The sequence below is a fragment of the Neovison vison genome, chromosome 2 (genome assembly GCF_020171115.1).
Source record: "Neovison vison isolate M4711 chromosome 2, ASM_NN_V1, whole genome shotgun sequence".
Classification (NCBI taxonomy): Eukaryota; Metazoa; Chordata; class Mammalia; order Carnivora; family Mustelidae; genus Neogale; species Neogale vison.
The window spans coordinates 8,515,136-8,528,837 of NC_058092.1; the positions used below are offsets into that span (position 1 = coordinate 8,515,136).

At 59.0% G+C, this 13,702-nt stretch overlaps 2 protein-coding genes across 5 annotated transcripts; one reads left to right on the forward strand and one right to left on the reverse strand.

Moving 5' to 3' along the window:
* Positions 1-1,785: 1,785 nt before the first annotated feature.
* On the reverse strand, positions 1,786-7,584 carry FBXO2 (F-box protein 2). Its single transcript, XM_044237147.1, has 6 exons — positions 7,131-7,584; positions 3,779-4,162; positions 3,211-3,340; positions 3,044-3,139; positions 2,440-2,578; positions 1,786-2,218 (listed from the first exon to the last, which is right to left on the reverse strand). Exons 1-6 carry the CDS (start codon positions 7,150-7,152, stop codon positions 2,084-2,086), a joined length of 906 nt encoding a protein of 301 aa, XP_044093082.1. The 5' UTR covers positions 7,153-7,584; the 3' UTR covers positions 1,786-2,083.
* Positions 4,962-13,192, forward strand: FBXO44 (F-box protein 44). Of its 4 annotated transcripts, none has more exons than XM_044237149.1 (6): positions 7,365-7,402; positions 8,863-9,151; positions 10,346-10,472; positions 10,627-10,722; positions 10,833-10,968; positions 12,047-13,192. In XM_044237149.1, exons 2-6 carry the CDS (start codon positions 8,887-8,889, stop codon positions 12,188-12,190), a joined length of 768 nt encoding a protein of 255 aa, XP_044093084.1. In that variant the 5' UTR covers positions 7,365-7,402; positions 8,863-8,886; the 3' UTR covers positions 12,191-13,192. The 4 variants fall into 4 exon arrangements, with proteins under 4 accessions (XP_044093087.1, XP_044093084.1, XP_044093083.1 ...); XM_044237148.1 differs by lacking the exon at positions 7,365-7,402 and adding an exon at positions 7,708-7,762; XM_044237152.1 differs by lacking the exons at positions 7,365-7,402; positions 10,627-10,722 and adding an exon at positions 4,962-4,981 and having other exon boundaries at positions 10,346-10,443.
* Positions 13,193-13,702: the final 510 nt, after the last annotated feature.

A 13,702-nucleotide genomic window follows, 5' to 3' on the forward strand; every position in this document is an offset into this window, starting at 1 on the left:
TCTGTGGGTCCCATGCTCTGGGATCTTAGGGCAGAGAATCTGGTCTCTGGTTTTCTGGCTCCCTTCTCCTGAGAGCAGACGATTGTCTGCAGATGGCCTCACGAGCCTTGCATCCTTCTTCCCCCTTCCCCCGTTCCCACCTCCCTGACTGCTCTGTCTCCCCCATCACGGCCCTGGAGGCTGAGGTTTCTCTGTGCCCTCTCCTGCCTCACTCCGCATTCGTCCCCAGCCCTCACCAGGGGCCTTGGCTTTGGCTGCTGGCCACATACGCTGCCAATACGCTCCTGTCTCTCCAGCCCAGAGCCCCAGACCTCTCAGGAGCCTCTCTTCTGACTGCCCCGTGATGCGGGGGGGTGGGGGGCCTCCTCCACCCGCAGCACCTCCCATCCCCACATCACAGCCCTGACATCCCGTCCCCACGGGCACCTGGATTCAACTCTACCTCTCATGCTCACTGAGTCTCCATCCAGCTTCCTCCTCCTCCTCCCGGACGCCCCCGGGGGAGGTGGGGGTGTCCCAGGCCTCTCCCAACTCACCCTCATGGGGCTCCCCACACGCCCATCCTAGCCCATTGCCCCAGAGCACCATCCTGCCTATTACTCTTTTGTGTAAACCTGGAATCTCATGGAGGGGGACCCCCTTCCTTCACACTTTCAACAAACCCAACAAGGCATCAATTCCCCTGACCGGCAACTCAGGTAAGTGTGGATGGTGCCTTCCCCACCAGACTGTGTGGGATCCCCTAGAAATGCCTAAGGATGCGCATAGGGCAGGGGCTCTGCCTCCACCTTCAGACTGGGAGTTCTCTGAGAGACTGAGGGTGTCCCCAGAGACGGGACTCCAGCTGGAGCCCCCCGCCCAGGACACTGGATATCTCTTTCCAGGGTACTCCATATTCCTGTGACAAAGAGTGTCTTCCTCACCCCTGGACCCTCAAGGCCCTGCACGGAGCCTGGCACCAGGGCTGGGGCTTCAGGAATTATGAGTGAATGAATGAACCTGTGAACAAGTGCGGGCTGGCCCAGCTCAAACCCTGCCGTCCCATCTGACCAGCAGGTGGCAGCAGGGCTCAGAATCAAAGGAAAGCTGGACGGCCGCTGAGATTTTATTGGTCACCATTTCCAAGAGGAGAGCGGCTGCGTTGAGACTCTGGGTCACCCCTAGGACCAGCGTCTGGGGTTTGAGAGCTGCTGGGGAGGCCAGAAAGAGTGCCGGGCACCACGGCCCTGGCGCTTCCCCTCAAACCAGCGCTAAGGGGCCAGCCTCTGGGCAGGGCTGGAAAACGACCAAAAGACCAGATGCAAATGACTCCTGCTCAGTCCAACACCAGAGACATCCCAAAGTCACCCTCCCCATCTCCCTGTCCCCACCCGGGGTCACTGTCACCCATCCCTGGGCTCAGGAGAATTCCTATTCTAGGTGAGCAGCTAACAACCCCCTCCCCCCACCCCATCCCCGAAGATCCTGCCCTCAGAAAGGAACGAGATGGGGACCAAGGGATCCGGAGAGGCCTGGAGGGCAATGCCCCCCCCCAAGCCCCATTCTGGCCTCTGGGCAGCTTGGGTGTCAGTCAGGCGCCAGGCCCAGCTCCCCACTCCTTGCCCTCACAATCCCAGCCTTTGTCCAGCCGGCCCGGCCTGGCCAACTCTGCACCGGCCCAAGGGCCCCTGGAAACCAGAGCAGCTGGAGCCCCACCAAGTATTTTTCCAGGCCGGGCCAGGGGCCCTCAGGAGACAGAGGATGCAAAGGGAGCGGTGTTCATTCATCCGTTTGTTCATTCATTCCTTCCTTGGACAAATAATATTTATTAGGCGCCCACTTTGTGGCAGGCATCGTACTAGGTGCAGGGGGTTCAGCGGTGGGCCCAGCCCAGGCCCAGACCCTCACCCATCTTACTTTCCAGATGCAAATAGATGCCAACAAAACCCCTCTTTCCCAGTGTGGGGGCTGGGCTTGGAGTATGGGGCAGGAGAGGCTGTGTGGGGGTCAGGGTGGGAAAGGGGAGGAGGCTACCCACTAGACCTACATACCCCAGACCTCTGCCCTTCCGAGGAGGCTGAGGTTGGAGGGGGCGGGGGGTCCCTCAGGGCTCCACCCACACGCTGCTGTTGGTCACCCGGGCCCCGAACCAGCCCTTCCAGTAGACGGAGTCCTGACCCCCGTGCTCGAAGCGGACAAAGCGGACGCCGGGCCCATAGTCGGTGAAGGTGTGGGAGATCTGGGGAGTGGACGTAGGAGGGTCAGATTAGGGCCCTGGCGCCTCCCCCAGCCACCCCATCCCGTGTCTAGCCTCCCCCCCTACTCCGGGTTTCTCAGCCGCGGGTCTCTCTTCCACACCTCCCCCAAGTAGTCCCTAACCTCGTTCCGTGGGCGGGATTCCCACGAGCCCCGCCCCTCCTTCCCAGGCCCCGCCCCATCACCCGGAACCTCCAGATTCACCTGGATCCAGCCGGCATCGTCGCTGTCTGGGGGCACGGCCACCTGCCCGCTGCTGAACTCAGCCAGCACGTCCTCGTGCTCCGACAGCAGCTTCACGGTGAGCTCGTACAGGCAGCCGGCGTCGCTGCGGCCCGAGTACCTGCCCCGAGGGAGGGAGCGATTGCCCACCAAGCCCCGCGGAGCTGGTACTGCGGGCCGTGCCTGCTACAGAAGTTCTCATTTCTGCCCAACCCCGCCGGCCGGTACTGCCAAGGTGCCCGTTTTACAGATAAGGAAACTAAGGCCAAAGAGAGAAAGGACTCGCCCAAGGTCCAAACCCAAGGACTCCACCCCAGACCCAACTCTGAGGCTAAAGCCAGCCGGCAGGGACGCGTTTTGTTTTTTTCACTGCCAACCTTTAGAAATCAGGAGGGGAGGTGGATTTCCACCTTCTCCTGAAAACCCCTGGCCCACGTGGCCACGACAACTAGAGTTGGGATGCAGTGGCCCCTGGGGCAGAGCAAGGGCTCCAAGCTGCCCCTACACACACACACACACACACACACACACACGCACGCACACGCCTCCCCTCCCCCAGTCCTGGCCCGGCCCCATGGCCGCTCACCAGTCCTTTGCCACGATGGCCGGCTGAGTGGTGTCCAGCAGTTCCTCCCAGTAGCCCTCAGCCTGCAGGTCAATGACCTGCGCTTTGCGACACCACCTGGAGAACTGGAGTTAGGAGGGGGTGGCGACCCCTCTCCCTCCTTTGCCCTCCATCCCCCTTCTCCTTACTCAAAGGACGAGGCGAAGTACTTCTTGACGCTCTCATCGTGGATGAATTCCACCCCACAGTCTCCGGGCAAGTCCTCCACCCTCCAGCCGTCCCCACCGTGCTCCACGTCGCACCAGCCCTCCAGGTCCTCTGTAGGAACAGGACAGCCCCACGCTGGTCACCCACTCCCTGCTGAGGGTGTGCCTGGGCTGGCTCTTCGTCCGATAGTTGGGCGGGGCGGGGGGGGGCGGAACGCGGGACTTGAACCCTGTGCGCTGGGCAGGTGATGGTGCGGGTAGAACGGGAGGCCCTTCCTGTCCGTCCCCAGATTCTCTCTCCCGCCTGGGAGGGTCCTCCACGGGGTCGGTCTTGCCCTGGCTCGCTGAGAGTGGAAGGACCTGGGAAAGGGACCCCACTCCCCGCCCCCAGAGAACAGGCGGCCAGGGAGGCAACCATACGTACAGTATTTGATGGGGCCACTCTGCAGGGCCTCGGGCCAGGGCTTTCTCCCGCGTAGGCCTCCGAGAGGGCCAGCACTGTTCCTGCCCATTTTGCAGAAGAGGAAACTGAGCCCGCCCAGCCCCTCACCTTCTCCGCACGGATTGCGCAGCAGGTTGCGCCGCCGCTTGCTCAGGAAGTAGAACTGCTGCCAGTGGTCGCGCTCGTCCTCCGCGCCGCCCTCGGGCACCAGCCCCTCCTGCTGGCACTTGAGCAGCCAGAGAGGGGCGCCGTCCACCAGCTCCTTCCAGCGCAGGCACACCAGGCGGCAGGCCTGCACCAGCTGCGCGGCGGGCAGCTCGGCCAGCACGCGCAGCAGCAGAGGCTCGGGCAGCTCGTCCAGGTACGGCGCCGCCGCCGCCTCCTCCTCCTCCTCCTCCTCCGGCCGCTCCTCACCGGCGCTCGCCTCCTCCGCGCCCGCCTCCTCCTGCTGCCCCTCTGGGCTCACCTCCTCCTCCGGCTGGCCCACGCTCTCTGCAGGCGGGGGCGCGGGGGGGGGGGGGCGGGGTGCTGTGACTCTGCTCAGACCGTCCCTCTCCGAGCTCGTGAACCCCCATGCGTCGGGTAATCTGCCTCCCACCCACCCTCGGATAATCCGCAGCTGGGGCCCGAGATTCTGCGCCCAGAGACTGGTGCCCAGTGGAGGGGTGAGGACCACAGACCAGCCCCCAGTCGCAAGGGTGGCCTCAGAGGCCTCAGTTGTCCCTGCAGGGCTAGTAAACCTGAGAAGACGAGAGCTGATAAAATATTCCTATAAGGGTGTGCATGCATTGCACAAACTTGAATTGATGTGTCACACCTCCACTCCTTTCTCCTTACCACCACCTCCTGAGATCCCTGCCCCCCTCACCTCCTCCGGGGAGTGCTCCCAGACTTCCCACCAGGACATCTTCTCACTGTGGAGCCCCTGTCCTGCCTAGCCATCGTCCTAGCCTGAGTGTGGGCTTGGAAACTCCTCTCTCAGGACCAGACTCAGTGCAAGAGGGCAGGGACTGGGTCTCGGACACTCACAGCTTCATCCCAGTGCCTGGCATCTGGAACCCTCCCTGGCACACTATCAGCAGCTAATGTTTACTGGGCATTGAGCAAGAGCTAGGCATAGTTCTGAGCGGTTTCTTTACTCTAAATCCTTACAGCTTCTCTTCCAGGTTGTTCCTGCTGCCGTTGCTGTTTCATTGATGAGGAAGCTGAGGCGTAGAGGGGTGAAACCCTCCAGGATCGCACAGCCTGACCTGAACCCAGGCAGTCTAGTTCCAGAGCCACCATTAACCACCATGCCCTCAATGAAATAAGGTATTGGCTTTGGAGGCGCCGTTTTGAGTTTGATTTTGATTCACCAAAGGTTATACCCCTAGTTTGAGGGCAGGGTCGTGGGGATCGAGGTTGAACAGAAGGGAGAGCAGGGGTTGGAACCCCCTGACAGCCACAGCTGGGTGATGGGGGATGGGGGGGGCTTCCTAAAAGAGAGCAGGTATACGGAACAGAGACATATAATAAATGCTGGAGAAGCGAAGGTCCTTTCACTCCCTCTTTTCCTACCCCCAGCCCTCTGTTTCCTCATCTGTGGAATGGGAGTAATCATTGGGCCAGGCCACTGAAACAAGTGCTGATGTTCTGATCCCCTGAGGAGGGGGCCAGGGCACTCTAAAGTGTAAGGGGGGGGCAGGTGTCAGGAGCTGCAGGCTGGACTGTCTCCTGGAACCCAGCCGGCCTCAGCTGGGCCATCAAAACCTTGAGTAAGCAGATACTGAGTGCAGCGTCTCGGGAGGAGGAAGACAGTGGCGAGGAGATGGGGCCACTCCGGGTGATGGGGGGAGGGCAGTGTTCTCAGACCTAGGATGGTTGGGGGGGCGGGTAGTCCTAAGGGTTAGAGACTGGAAAGCCCAGGCAGTGGTAGAAACAGGCTGAGCAGTGGGGGCGGGCACAGGCAGGGTCTAGACCCAAGTCAGGGTGTTGCCAGGACCCCAGCCTGCCAGCACTTACCTCCCTCCCCATGTGCAGTATTTTCTCCCCCTCCCGCAGTCAGACCCTGGAGCTCAATCAGGGTTTACCTCTTCTTCAGAGCCCAGAGCACAGTCAAACCTGCATAATAGTCTCCTTCATTAATGGCTCTTTTTTTTTTTTTGACACATCTTTATGATGTGGGGGTTTACCCTTTCTCTTTTCCAAAGAAGAAACTGAGGCCCAGAGAGGCTTACTAGCTTCACTCAGGAACAAAAGGCATGCAGAGAGGAAAATGCCAGGCTCCAAAGCCACATCACCTGCCTGTCCTGCTGCCCACAGCTCTCTGGGGAGCTGGGCCCAGTGTCCTCACCCCTCCACCCCTCCCCCTGCCCTGCCCTGGCCCTGGTGGACACCTGATGCTCCCCCGAAAGGTGCACCTTGCCCGGTCCCCTCTCCTGGCCTCAGGCCTGGCTCTCCAGGCCCCAGATCTGATTACAGCCCCCCCCACCCTTTTCCAGCACACACAACTCCCCACATTGTTGCTATCGGAAAGTTATCTGGCCCCTGGAAGCTGCCTCCCAGGCTGACTCACCTGCACTGGGCTCTGGAGGGGAACAACTGAGCCCTGGGAAAACAGCAGGGCCCATTCTGGGGCCCTCTAGAGGGAATGGCGAGGGGGTCATGGATGGGGAACAGGGGCTGAAGGAACTGGGAGTTTCAGTGCTAGAGGAGAGGCGCTTGGCTGCCTGAGCGTGCTTGAGTGTTTCCCGTGGCCTGCTCCGAGCAAGGCCCTCTCTCAGATGGGCCTGGTGGGGGCAGGGGTGGGGGAATCTGCAGACAGGTCTTGTTCCCACCCTGACTCAGCAGGCAAACCCTACAGGCTCAGTAAGGAGTTCAAGGGATGGGGAGGGGGGGGGGGTCTCTTGTGCCAGACAAGATGACTGGGCAGTCTCAGAGGGCCCTGAGCATAGGCAAGAGCTGTGCCCCAGCTCCCACTCACGGGCTGGTCTGATCGCCACTGGGCAACCAGCAACGCAGTTGAAAAGCAGCCCCACTAGCCAAGGGAGCCCAGGAGGAAGACTGGGATGGGGTGGGGAGAGATCGGTAACCCCAAGAAATCCATGGGGATACAGGAAGCTGAGGGCCACAGCTGGCAAATCAAAGTTGATGGAAGAAAAAGGCATGCAGCCTCCTGAGATGTGTCCCCGACCCGAACCCAACAGACCCTCAGGTAGCGGAGAGGGAGGAACGTGGGATGACTCCTGCGCTATGTTCCTGGTAAACAGGACCAGGAGCCCGTCACCTCTGGAGGCCTGCAGCCAGCCAAAGGGCTGTGCTCTTTTAAGAATGTCTCAAGGGGTTTGCTTGGGTGAAAGTTTGCCGCGCTGGATGTCGGGGACCCCCTCGCTCTCTGATGCCCCCTCTCCGTAGCAGTCGCCCGCCTGACCCGGTCTCCCCTCCCGGGCTTGAGCGAGTGGATCCGGCTGGCGGCAGCTACCTGGTTCACCGTCTCCGTCCATCGCTGCGGAGGGCGGTCTTGAGAGGAGGAGGAGCCGGAGCGCTGCGGGGCTGCCCGAGTCCCGCGGCGGCGAGTCCAGGCGCTGTCCGCGTCTAGGTCGGGGCCCGGCTGGCCGCGCCTCTTAAAGGCCCCAGCCTCCCCCCACCCCCCGCCCCGCCTTTGGCCGGGCGCCGGGACGCCCCGCAGTCTGGAGCGGTCGGCCCCAGGCCTGAAGCTACTGGTTCCTCGGCGGACCCAGGAGGCAGGGAAAGGTCGGGAGTCGGGTTTTTTAATGGGGGTGGGGGGATCCGATTTGGGGCGTCTTCCAGCTCCCTCCAGGGGTGGATGCTGGGAGGAGGAGACGAGGGGGCAGAGTCTGGGTCAGGCGGAGGGTGCGGGGCGCGCAGCCCAGGAGGAGGGAGGGGGACAGAGGCTCCTCCGGTGCCCCCCCCCCCACCCCAGGTAATTTTCCTACAGCGCGATGGGGAGGCACTGCTCGGGGCAGGGCCGAGGGGGCGGGCCCGGGGCGGGGTCTGGCGGTCCGGGGCGGGGCCGCACGCTCCAGCTAGGGCAGGCCGAGGCCAGCCCAGCCCCAGGGCGGAGCGGGACCGCGCAGCGGCGGCGGAGCGCAGGTGACCGCGGGGAGTGGGCGCTGGGAGCCCCGAGGTGGGGGAGCGGGCGGCCCAAGGCCCCGCGGGCGGGCGGACTGCGCGGTTTCCGGGCAGGGCGCGAGGAAGGCCCGGCGCGGACAAGGCCCAGGCCTCAGGGACTGCGCGGCGCGGCCGGGAGCGGCAGCGGAGGCGAGAACCCGGGCTGGGGTGGCTAATCGATGACCAGGGGTCTGAGCCCCGGCTCTGGGGGGTACTTGAAAGCCACAACGCGAGGTGGGAAGGCTGCAGGCGCGCCGGGGATCCTGGGGCTGAAGCCCAGCCGCGGGGGTGGAGGTGGGCGTCTGGGAAAGGCCTTTCACCATCGCCCACGCCCTCGCGAGTCCCAGCTGGGCAGATCATTTTATTCTGCGGCCTTGAGAAAGTCTTTGAGCTCTTTGGACCTACGTCGGAGACAATGATAATTATCCCCTGCCCCCAACCTCTCTTCCACCTCCGTTGGAGGACTAGCTGGGTGGTTCTGCCGGACTGCGCATTGTTCCTTACACTCCATAAATACAGACGGGCCTGCTGGAAAAGGCTTGCTCTAGAATCAGAGAAGACTCCGTCCTCCATCCCTGTCCGTGTGACCTTGGGCAGGTACTCGCACACCTCCCGGCCTCCTTAGCGTCCTTTACAAGGCTGTTGTGAGGTGACAGTAAAATCAGTCACCTTTTTTTTTTTTTAAAGATTTTATCTATTTACTTGAGAGAGAGAGAGAGCAGGAGAGCAGACTCCCCTGCTGAGCAGGGAGCCTGATACTGAGCTGCATCCCAGGGCCCTGGAATCACTACCTGAGGCTAAGGCAAGAGGCTTAATCCACTGAGCCACACAGGCGCCCCCAAATCAATCACCTTTTATCAAACATCTGCTGCATCAGGTTATCTGAAACCATTTTAGTACTGTTCCTGACCCCATTTTACAGAGGAGGAAACTGAGGCTCAGAGAAGCATGGTGAAGATCCCGAGATAGTAAATGGCAGAGCTGGGATGGGAACACCCACCGCCATGGGGTGCTGCAAATTTTCAATTCTTGGGAGGGAGCCCAATCTATCTATCTTTCTATATATCTCTCGATAACTACAGGGGGGCGTCCAGAAGCCACCCGCCATGGCCGTTGGGAACATCAACGAGCTGCCCGAGAACATTCTGCTGGAGCTGTTCACGCACGTGCCCGCCCGCCAGCTGCTGCTGCGCTGTCGCCTGGTCTGCAGCCTCTGGAGAGACCTCATTGACCTGGTGACACTCTGGAAGCGAAAGTGCCTGCGGGAGGGCTTCATCACTGAGGACTGGGACCAGCCCGTGGCTGACTGGAAGATCTTCTACTTCCTCCGCAGCCTCCACCGGAATCTCCTACACAACCCGTGTGCTGAAGGTGGGGTGCAGAGCAGGTCTGGCGTGCCCCCAATGCACACACTGTCATGATAGCAGCTGGCTTTCATTATGCACTTACTATGAACTAGGCACCCTGGATGGTTTAACTCCTTTAATCCTCTCACAATAATCCTAAGAGGTAGATGCTGTTAGCACTCCCATTTTTCAGACGGGCAAACTGAGGCAAAGAGAGGCATTTTTGTATTCCAAACCTTATTTCCCCAGAGACCTTTCCTAGGGGAGGGACTGTTAGCCAGTTGGGACTACCTGTGCCCAAGATACAAGACCAGGAAGTCAGAGCCATATTCTGTTGGCCTAGTTCAGGACTCCAGGGCTAGGCTTCCTGGGACTGCCCCAGAGTGCAAAGGGGACTTTACTTATGGAAGAATGAGAGATCCAGTCTTCTTTCCAGCATTTACAACAACAGGTAAAACAAAATTTCTGCATCACCTAGAGCTCCCTTTTTCCCTTACCGTGCTGTAACCTATCGGCTCGACACTGGGATGAGATGGGAGCCTCGTTTCCCATTGTGTGGCCAAATTCTGGAGCAAGATAATGATGACATGACTCCAAGCCGTCCACAATTTCAGATGCCTGCCTCCCTTGACTCCCCAGCAGCCATGTTCTTGACCACCAGCTGATATACTGTGGTCCATAAGCCAAATCTGGCCCAGAAGCTAAAAGTCATTTTTGCACTTTTAAATGGTTATTTAAAAAAAAAAAAAAAAAAAAAGACTGCAACAGAGATAGTGTATAGCCCACAAAACCTACAGTATTTTGGCCCTTTACAGAAAATGTTTGCCAGCCCTTGTTCTTAACTCTGGTTTACAGTGGACAAAACCAAAGCTCAGAGAGGGAAAGCAACTTATCTAAGGTCACACAGCCCAGATCTGGACAAACAGATCGGCCTGGTGGGGGTCAGAGTGTTCTCCATCCCGGAAGGGTCATTCACGTGGTCATTCACATGGTCACGTGTCTTGGGATTCCCAGTGGAAATCACCATGATGCTGGGCACATAGGCAGTATCTAATAGAAGACAGCCACTATTGATCTGCAGTGTCCTACAGCACAGGGCTCGAGGGCAGCTGCAGAGATTCAGGGAGAGGACCAGGGAGGAAGGGGCTCTTGTGAGAAAGAGACCACTGGCGGTGGGGGGGGGGGCTTCCCTATGATGTAAATTCTGCTTTATGGCCAGAGGGCTTTGAATTCTGGAGCCTGGACGTGAATGGAGGTGATGAGTGGAAGGTGGAGGACCTCTCTAAAGACCAGAGGAAGGAATTCCCCAATGACCAGGTCAAGAAATACTTCGTGACTTCTTATTAGTAAGATCCGAGGCTGGGGAAGTGTTGGGGTGGGGGGAAACCCAAGACACTTCGCCCTGGGGTCTCCTGCTCTGGGAAGGGCAGTCCTAGCCCCTTCCCCCCCAATGCCCTAGTGCTGAGCCCCAGCCCCTCCCACCCCTCTGCCTGCCCCCAGCACCTGCCTCAAGTCCCAGGTGGTGGACCTCAAGGCCGAAGGGTATTGGGAGGAGCTGATGGACACCACACGGCCGGACATCGAGGTCAAGGACTGGTGAGTGCCTGGGGCGAGGGTCTGGGGGACGGGGGCCTGCCACTCAGGCGCCCCACCCCCACCCTGCCCCCCATCTCCAAGGCCCTGATGGGCCCTCCCTCTGCCCGCAGGTTCGCAGCCAGGCCAGACTGCGGGTCCAAGTACCAGCTGTGTGTTCAGCTCCTGTCGTCAGCACACGCACCCCTGGGGACCTTCCAGCCAGATCCGGCAACGATCCAGCAGAAGAGCGATGCCAAGTGGAGGGAGGTGTGTGGGCGAGAAAGAGGGCAGGTGGTACATCGCCCAAGGTGGAGACTGCAGTCAAACAGGCTTGGGTTCAGATCCCAGCTCTGCTGTTTCTCACCTGGGCCTTGGTCGCTCAGGGTCTGAAATGATGCTGGTAAAGCCATGTTCAAAAAGGTTGACTGTTATTAGTTATTAATATCAGTTATTACTACTATCTACACCAGGGACACCAAATATTTCCTTATCAGGCCAAATACAAATATTTTGGGCTTTGCAGGCCAAGTTGTCCCTGTCCCAACTACTAAGCTCTTCAACTCTCCCACTGCGTGGTGAAAGCAGCTTTATGGACATGGTTGTGTTCCAATAAAACTTTATTTAAAAAATTCTACAAAAGGGCAGTGGGCCCCTGGGCCACAGTTTGCCAGTACTGTCCAGTAGAATTTTCTGCAGCCATAGAAATGGTCTGTGTCTGCACCTGTATGGTATGGTATAACCACGTGTGACCATGGAGCGCTTCCTCAGAGCCAGATTCTGCTGTGACTGAGGAACTAAATTTTTAATTTTATCTAATTTTCATGAATTTCAGCTTAAATAGCCACACGTGCCCAGGGATGACCATAGTGGACATCTTTTGGCAGTCTACAGACTTTCCTTCCGTTCCCTTCAGTTCCTTTGAGTTGCCCTTGGGTAATCCTGTGGAGTGGACCCGAGAGGATTTTTCCCCATTTTACAGATGAGGAAACTGAGGCAGAGAGGGGAAGTGGCCTGCCCCAAATCACAGAATTAGAGCTAGCACTGAGTTCTGCAGACTCTTGGTCCACCACTAAGACCTCGGCCCCTTCCTTATTCTTTTTTTTTTTTTTTTTAAGATTTTATTTATTTATTTGACAGACAGAGATCACAAGTAGGCAGAGAGGCAGGCAGAGAGAGGAGGAAGCAGGCTCCCTGCTGAGCAGAGAGCCCGATGTGGGGCTCGATCCCAGGACCCTGGGATCATGACCTGAGCCGAAGGTAGAGGCTTTAACCCGCTGAGCCACCCAGGTGCCCCCCCTTCCTTGTTCTTGACCTGTCTCCCTCTTTCCACCTGTCCCCCACCCAGGTCTCTCACACGTTCTCCAACTACCCACCCGGCGTCCGCTACATCTGGTTTCAGCACGGCGGCGTGGACACTCACTACTGGGCCGGCTGGTACGGCCCGAGGGTCACCAACAGCAGCATCACCATCGGACCTCCCCTGCCTTGACACCCCCCAAGCCCTGATCCGCCAAACCCTGACTGCTGTCAGAGAAGGGCTGGGTTAGGGAAGGGGAGGGGGACCAGGCTCCCCCAGACCTCCTAGTTCATCCTTGCCCCTCAGTTGCCTATTTTGTGGAGCCTCTCAGTTTGTGCGGCCCTCACAAGCTGGGGTGGGGGCAGTGCTCTAGGCCCAAAGTCTCAACCTGAATGACGTCAGGGGAGGCCGGGTGTCAGGCCCTTTAAGAGATGGGGCCCCTGAGGTTGGGGAGGTGCAAGGTGTTCTCCCAGGCTCCTCCAAGAGTGGTCTACAAGCTCAGATGCCAACCTAGATGTGTGTCTCTACCTTCCCCTCCTGGGTCCTTCCTCCCTGTCTCCATTGGGGGCCCTCGGAGCAGGGACAATCTGGACATCTGGCCAGCCTGTGGCTGCTCTGGCTAGTGCAGATGCTGGGAGGTGACCATGTAGCTCAGCCAGATCTGGGAGTGGAAGGGGGGCTGTGCTGGCCTGTCCTCTGCTTCATCCTGCCACTCCCAAACTCTTTGCCTGCCTGCCCAGAGACGTGACTTTGACCCAGAGGCTCAGGTCTAGTCGGAGAGGGACAGGGCCAAGATGGAGTGGGGGCCAGGTCAAGTCTGGACAGGCCTCACTGTCAATGAAGCCCAGAAGTCAGATGGGCATCAGGTGGGGGTAGGATCTTCAAAAGACCCCTGGAATTCTGTGCCTGGTAACCCAGGGCAGGGGAGGAGTGCATCAGACCCTGAATCTGAGAGCTGGGGCACATAAGCCCTGGGATGAGGTGAGTGGTGGTTTTCAAGGACCACCTGTCCGCCTCTATGCCTAGACCAGCTTCCCCAGGGCTTGGAATGTCCTAACCTACCCTTGGAACTGCCTTTCCTTGCACCTCCCCACCCTGCCCAACCTTACTCCTGCCTCTCCCTCCTGCTGGAAGGACAGCAGTGCTCGGGTTCTGCCCCTGCTGCATGCAGCTAAATAAAAGGTATTTCCGGCCTTTGTCCTGTGGTTTCTGGTAGGAAAGGCAAATTTAATGGGAGGTCCTAACCTGGACCTGCAGAAGGTGAGCCTGTGTGGCTTCTGTTCAAGGTGCAGGGAATGACTGACACTTCAGGAGCCAGACTATGGCAGGACCCTCATACAGACTCCTTAATGAGCTGCCAACATCTCACCCCAGCAGCCCTCCAGTACTGCTAGCTTTCTCCAGAGGCCCCGCCACAAAGCTGGGGTGAGCGGGGAGCAGTGGATATCTGAGATACACCTCATGCTGGGTGTGCCGTCGCAGGCTCACTGCTCACTGGTATCTTACTTACTCTGCCAAGAGCTTTACTGACATTAAGTGAAGCCAAAGCATTTAGAACGGTGTATGGCACACAGTATGTGCTCAACGTACTGTTTAATTATCTCAATAGTCAGCTGGATTAGGGCCTCAGCCTTGGCAGGGACACCACTTACTAGCTATATGTAAGTTAGCAGAAGACACCTTTGGGGGACACGCAGCCCTGAC

What these genes read in the sequence shown, in the direction of transcription:
- FBXO2 (XM_044237147.1), bottom strand. Translation starts at nt 7,152, where the DNA reads ATGGACGGAGACGGTGAACCAG. An exon ending in TACTTCGCCTCGTCCTTTGA is followed by an intron (nt 3,140 to 3,210) that starts GTAAGGAGAAGG and finishes CCAGTTCTCCAG; the next exon opens with GTGGTGTCGCAAAGCGCAGG. An exon ending in GCCATCGTGGCAAAGGACTG is followed by an intron (nt 2,579 to 3,043) that starts GTGAGCGGCCAT and finishes CCCTCGGGGCAG; the next exon opens with GTACTCGGGCCGCAGCGACG.
- FBXO44 (XM_044237149.1), top strand. Translation starts at nt 8,887, where the DNA reads ATGGCCGTTGGGAACATCAACGAGCTGCCCGAGAACATTCTGCTGGAG. An exon ending in TACTTCGTGACTTCTTATTA is followed by an intron (nt 10,473 to 10,626) that starts GTAAGATCCGAG and finishes GCCTGCCCCCAG; the next exon opens with CACCTGCCTCAAGTCCCAGG. An exon ending in GCGATGCCAAGTGGAGGGAG is followed by an intron (nt 10,969 to 12,046) that starts GTGTGTGGGCGA and finishes TCCCCCACCCAG; the next exon opens with GTCTCTCACACGTTCTCCAA.